This window comes from Capsicum annuum, chromosome 10 (genome assembly GCF_002878395.1).
Source record: "Capsicum annuum cultivar UCD-10X-F1 chromosome 10, UCD10Xv1.1, whole genome shotgun sequence".
Taxonomy (NCBI): domain Eukaryota; kingdom Viridiplantae; phylum Streptophyta; class Magnoliopsida; order Solanales; family Solanaceae; genus Capsicum; species Capsicum annuum.
Genome location: NC_061120.1, coordinates 7,155,084 through 7,161,580, shown reverse-complemented (window position 1 = coordinate 7,161,580; position 6,497 = coordinate 7,155,084). Strand labels below are relative to the sequence as shown.

At 36.8% G+C, this 6,497-nt stretch overlaps 1 protein-coding gene across 3 annotated transcripts in view; it reads right to left on the bottom strand.

The window, feature by feature from the left end:
- Positions 1 to 2,212: 2,212 nt before the first annotated feature.
- The window catches only part of LOC107845554 (prohibitin-1, mitochondrial), an 8,155-nt gene continuing 3,870 nt past the window's right edge, over positions 2,213 to 6,497 (bottom strand). For all 3 annotated transcript variants that reach the window (XM_016689942.2, XM_047398466.1, XM_016689943.2), the window contains 5 exons: positions 4,354 to 4,541; positions 3,853 to 3,969; positions 3,465 to 3,635; positions 2,992 to 3,204; positions 2,213 to 2,683 (listed from right to left, as the gene is read on the bottom strand). In XM_016689942.2, coding sequence (XP_016545428.1) covers positions 2,492 to 2,683; positions 2,992 to 3,204; positions 3,465 to 3,635; positions 3,853 to 3,969; positions 4,354 to 4,530 — 870 coding nt within the window. In that variant the 5' untranslated portion in view covers positions 4,531 to 4,541 and the 3' untranslated portion in view covers positions 2,213 to 2,491. The remainder of the gene's footprint in view (positions 2,684 to 2,991; positions 3,205 to 3,464; positions 3,636 to 3,852; positions 3,970 to 4,353; positions 4,542 to 6,497) is intronic.

The window sequence follows — 6,497 nt, the reverse complement described above, 5'->3', positions numbered from 1 at the left end:
TTTTGTCCTTTCTCCTAAGAAAATACACCCACCGTTATAATTTAGGTGGCATGTTTGATTAAACACAGAAATTAAAGAAAGGAAAAAGGTATCGTTTTCACCCCAAACTATACAAGAAAAGTCGAATCAACACTTAAACTATATAAGTGATGTATTACACACCTTAACTATATAAAAGTGAAACTTTTTACACCCTGTAAAGCATTATACCACTTGCATGCGGTGCAGTGTTGCACAAGCGCCTGCTACGTCAGCGTCATGTCAGCATGCTACGGATAAAATAATAAATTTATTATTTTCCTAAATTTTTCTTTTTTCTTTTTTCTTTTAAATTTAATTTTCTTCTTCTTCTTCTTCAATGCCCAAAACCTCCATTGTTATGAGGTCAATTTTTTATCTTTTCTTCAATGTACAAATCCTCCTTGATATTTCAGCTTAACAATTGAAATGGGTATCTATACATCATCACCATTGATGACAAAGTAAAGTGGAAGAAGCATAATGAATTTACTAGTTAACAAAGTAGTCATGGTGATTTAGATGAACAGAAAACTTCAAGAGTTCCGGCAACCCATTATCGTCGGCGATATAAAGATCTTTGTTTCAACTCATTCCGGCAACCCATTACCATCAGTTAACAAAGTAGCCATAGCCATTGTTTTCAAATCATATATATGATCTTTCAAGATATAAAGATCAAAATCATAGCTTGGTCAGCCTAATTATCAAGTTTTCACTTCAAAACTTCATAATTAAATCATATAAATCACGCTATCAAATCAAAGATCAAACAATGTGGAAATTATAACACAAAAGGCAGAGATTTTCTTGACATGGGAAGATTGAAAATTGTGAACTTTGAAATCTTTTATATGCATTTGCAGCTCCGATGGGGTCAATAATTAGGTTCGATGGTTGAATTGAATTGGGGAAAGAAGAAGAAGGAGGAATTTCACCCATTATTAATTGTTCGAAACTTATTAGCAACTTGGAATTGAAATTGAAATTTTCAGTTTAATTTGGAGATTTTTGAATTTGGAGAAGAAGAAGAAGAAGAAGAAGGATGCTGGGGATTTTTGAATTTGGAGAAGAAGAAGAAGAAGAAGATAGATGTTTTGAATTTGGATTTTTTTTTCCAGTTTGGGGATTTTTTATTTTGGAGAAGAAGAAGATGAATTTGAATTGGAATTTTTAGTTTTAACTTTTTTTGTGTGTTAGTTTTAATTTTAGACGCGCCTTTTTTTAATTAAATAATTATGTTTTTTCCACGTCAGATTTAGGGTGTAAAAAAATTCACTTTTAAGTAGTTTAGGTGTGTATTAGGTCACTCTAATAGTTTGTGTGAATTCGATTTTTCGATAATAGTCTAGGATGGAAACGATGCATTTTTCCATTAAAAAAATAAAAAAGAACTTTGCTATGTTTACCAAATTGCCTTATAAGGTTACATTAATGCTTACCTTTGATTGACTTTTATTTATAATAATAAATAATAAAGTGTAGTGTTGAGTTCTAAGCCTAAAGGGCATGTTTTTTCATTCAAAATTTCAATGAGGCATCTAAAAATTTAAAAAAATCCAAAATGGAGAATGCAAACGAAGGCAGGAGCACGGTTTTAACTTACCGAGTTCCTTACCTTACCATTTGTGCAGGTTAATAGGCTATTTCCAATAGATCCTCAGCTTAGAAGAGATTTTTTTTTTAAGTAGGGTCGCAAGATATCCTGTAAATGAAATAACCGACCAACATGGGTTATGGTGCAGCGGATGAGCTGCTCCACCCTTAACCAGAGATCGACGGTTCAACCCTAGACATGGAGAAAACTCTGTTGGGAGCACTACCCCTGAATTGGGCCCTACCCGGCGCGAATCCAGATTAGTCGGGTTCCAATGCAGGTACCGGACACCGGATGGGAAATCAAAAAAAAAGTAAATGAAATAACCGATAGTAATACACAAACACATCAAAGAATAAGAAACCACAACAAAAAACTACTTACTGACAGGAAGGATGCTTAGAAGACTATAAACCTCCTCCATCAGTGATAACAATTGCAATTCTCTGTTCCTTACAGTTCCATTTCAACAACAATATACCAGCGTAATCCCACAAAGTGGGGTGTGGGAGGGCAGAGTGTACGCAGACCTTACCTCTACCCTAGAAGTGGATAGGCTGGTTTCAAAAAGACCCCCAGCTCAAGACAAAAACAAGCTGTTTCAATCCAATTTTCTTTCATCACAGAAACATGAAAGTTCGAGACAGATCCTACATGATTATTCATACATTTATAAAGAAGATAAAACTTGGCCTTTGCTTTCACAGTAGTTTCTCATGCAAAATGTTTCCATATTCAACAGTTAAAATAAACCGAGAATCACCATCTATCAAGTCATCACTATGTAAACATGGAGGGACAAGTCCCAGAATCAAACTGTCTGGCAAGAAAACAAAATGTCAAATGTTGAAACAGTAGTCGGTTACACTACCCAAGTCACTTTCTTGCTGTGTCCAAGTTGAAGTCCTGAAGGTTAAGCAACAGATCATCAGCACTCAAGTACACCTTGTTAGCTGAGTGTGAGATAGTCTGGGCGATTTCTCTGGCTGCTTCAATCTTCCTGAGTGTGATAAACGCTGGATTGTTGGCAATAGCTTGACCAATCAGCTGGGCACTCTTAGCTTCTCCCTGCAGAACACCGAATATGAAGTCAACTCTACTGTTTCGTAATGTATCCCTGTCCCCACCACAATCCCACCCAAATAAATAACACATAATGGAAAATCTTAGCCAAAAACAATCGGTAGTATAGTTTTCTACTCTAGTTTGCCAGTAGATGAAAGCAAACTCGGATGGGCTGGAGTTACTGAGGAATGATGGGCTGGAGTGAGAGCTACTCATAAGACATTATCAATAAAGTACCGGATAAATGATAGGATGTGTAGTGACAAAGATTGAATTAACAAGGAGAAATGAAGAGTGGAACTTATATGGACCTGAGCTCTGATAACAGCACTTCGCTTATCTTGCTCAGCTTTTTCCACAACAAACTTAGCTCTCTCGGCTTCTTGCGCAGCCACTTGTTTTGCTTCAATTGCAGCAGTAAATTCTTTTCCAAAAGTCAGGCTTGTTATAGATACATCATCTAGAGCAATGTTGAAGTTGGCTGCCCTGTCCGTCAAAATCTTCCTTATTTCTCTGCTAACATTCTGCACAAAGTACAGAAGACGGGAAACAATGAGATGTTTACTACTAGCATTTTAACAAGCTCCTATGTGTCGCAATGGAAGGTTTGCAGTTCATTACTTTCCCTACTTCAAAGAAGAGGGGTAAGTATCCAATAAGCTTTCAGCACAATGGGCCTGTAATCGCAGTGCACTGGTACAGGTAAGAGGAATTGCCAGCTATAGCATAAATTACTTCCACCAAGAAGAACATAAACTAAATACGTAAGGCCTCTTGGACGTACCTCTCTCTGGGTGATGAGCTGGCTAGCATTGTATTGGGCAACTACAGCCTTCAAAGTTTCATGAATAATTGAGGGTAGGACCCTTTCATTGTAGTTTTCACCAAGAGTTCGGTAAACAGTGGGCAGTTGATCTGGAACTGGACGAGTGAGAACCCTAAGACCGATTTTTACCTGTGCAAATAAATAGGAAAAAGACTGTTAAATCCTGTAATTATAACAGTGTAAGCTTTCTGTCCCAAGGATAAAGCAATCTGTACTTCGTAAGTTTGCAGTTGTCATAAATATATCCACTCTTTTTTCCCTATTTTGGTTTCTTTCTTCTTTCTTTTTTCTATTTCTTTTAGTCCTTGGGGATGGCAAGAAAACAAATATTAAGAGAAAAAATTACCATCTGAAGGTCACGACTTCCCGAAGTGCTCTCGACGAGATGGGGTCGTGCACGGACATCATAGATGACTGGTCTTTCAAACCAAGGAATCATGAAGTGTGTCCCTTCTGGATAAACCTACTCATAAACCAGTTAACACAGGTTGTTAAAAGGGAAAACACAAACATGGGCACATATCAAACATACAAGTGGAGAAAAGACATGGTTGAGAGTCATACAATGCTGTTGACCATAACCATCCAACACGGACACGTTTGAGTTTATAACAAAATAAAAACATTAAAAGCTATGAAAATCCTTCCATATATTAAAACAGAAAAAAGAACAGCCTATATAAGGCACCAAAAGTTCAAGTTCCACTTAATAAGTTTCTTCACTTAACACGGATAACATAGGCATAATTTTGGAGCAATTGATGCTAACCAAAAGTCAATCCAACTGATACCGAAAAAGAGGACTGAAATTTCATCACGGTCCGAAAGAACCAAAGGCATAGAATACCTTGTTTTTGACACCACCAATACGGTTGAAAACAATGGCGCGATGCCCACCCTCAACATTGTAGAGACTGTTGGCAACTCCATAGACACCAAGACCAGCAACAATTCCGAACTTGATCAAAGCAGAAGCTGCACCACCACCAGGCATCTTAGGAACCTTAACATTGTTGAGATTCATTTTACCAGTCCCTGAAATAAACCAATCATATTCATGTTTCCAGTTACCAAAAATCAAGAGCCAACTAGTATGGAAAAGAAGTGTTCCATCTGCAATCTGAAGAGCTTTAACAAGCAAGCACACAACCAGACACACTCAGAATTGGTAAGCATGGAATGTTGTTCCCATAGCCTACAATTCAAATAGAGCTCAAGTGTTTTAATAGAATTTTCTCTTAGACTTCCAATGTGGGAAAATATATTTTAAAGGTAGAGTGATGCTCTGTTTATTAAGCAGACGAAATCAACCAGTCAACTATGCTACGGTACCAAATTAACTTGGATCAGCTATATTAAATCGTACATATACTTTCCACTTTAACCCAGCTAATTTCACTCATTACTCATCAATCAAAATTTTTACAGAAAATAGTATCACAGAAAACGTCATTCGAAAACCAAAATCGCAATAGCATATAGCGTAAAGAGCATCAAATTGGTTAAAAAATAAAACTCTAACGGACAGCATACTCAAGCATATGTAGATGGAACAAAATGGAGTTTTCAGATAAATTTGAATTAGCAAAACTGAAAGGTTCAACTCAATGTAAAATTACTTTTTAACTTCAACTCAATGTAAAATTACTTTTTAACATTTTAAACATTCACTAGCAAACTGTCAAAGAGGTACACATAAATAGCGTTACAAACACTAACTCAACCAGAACAGAAAAGGAAGAAAAACGAACAAAAACTTATTTAAACAAGTAACGCTCACCAATAATCCTAAAAATGCTTCAACAACAGTAGCAACTACGTGTACCGAATTAACTTGGAATCAGCTAAACCATTCCAGCAAATTCAGCCCAATACTCAATCAAACCAATCTCAAACTAAACAAAATCTAACTCTCACTGAAAGCACCATTCAACAACAACATACCTAGTATATTCCCACCAAGTGGGGTCTGGGGAGGATAAGTGTAAGCGGTCCATACCACTACTCCCGATAGACCCCCAGCTCAAGAATAAAACAATCTAGAAAAGGAATAGTAAAAAGACAAGATACAATAGAAATTACCACACCCAATAATACCATAGACATGATTCACCAAGTACTACAACAAAAGAAACAACATTTTGAAATAATACTAGTACTATCGCTACTAACACGGATAACAATATCCTCCTACCTACTAGAACTGACGCACTCGTTTCTACTATCCTTCTTCCCTAATCCGCCTCCTCCACGCCTTCCTATCTAGGGTCATGTCCTCGGTAGCTAAAGCCGCTCCATGTCATGCCTAATCAACTCCCTCCAATATTTCTTCAACCTACCCTACCCCGCCAAAAACCATCCATACCCAACCTCTTAACACCTCCTCATCACATATCTGAACCATCGGCAATCTCACTTCCCGCATCTTGTCTTCCACTGAAGTCACTCTCACCTTCCCTCGTATAACCTCATTTCTAACCTTATCTCTCCCGGTCAGTTTACACATCCATCTCAACATCATCATCATCTCCATCACCTTCAACTTCTGGATGTGGGAGTTCTTAACTGGCCAACACTCCGACCCATACAACATAGCCGGTTAGACTGCTACTCTGTACAACTTACCTTCAGCAGGCAAACAAAACCCAAAATCACAATAACCGTTAAAACTTAAAGTAACAGTTTGACATACATTTCAAGTAACAAAACTAAATAAAATTTTACAATAATAAGTTGTAAAAGAGTTACAAATTGGTAAATAAAATGAATAAACTACTTCACTGTACCAAATTAAACTTAATATCAGGTAAATTATTCATTCCAATACTCAATAATCAGTGTTCAATATCGCATAAATCATCGCACAAATCCCAAAATCCACAACAATCCGACAAACTGGGTCAAAATAAAACCCTGATGGAGTTTTTAGATACACTTCAAGTAACAAAACTAAATAAAATTTTACAATAATAAGCTGTTAAAGAGCTACAA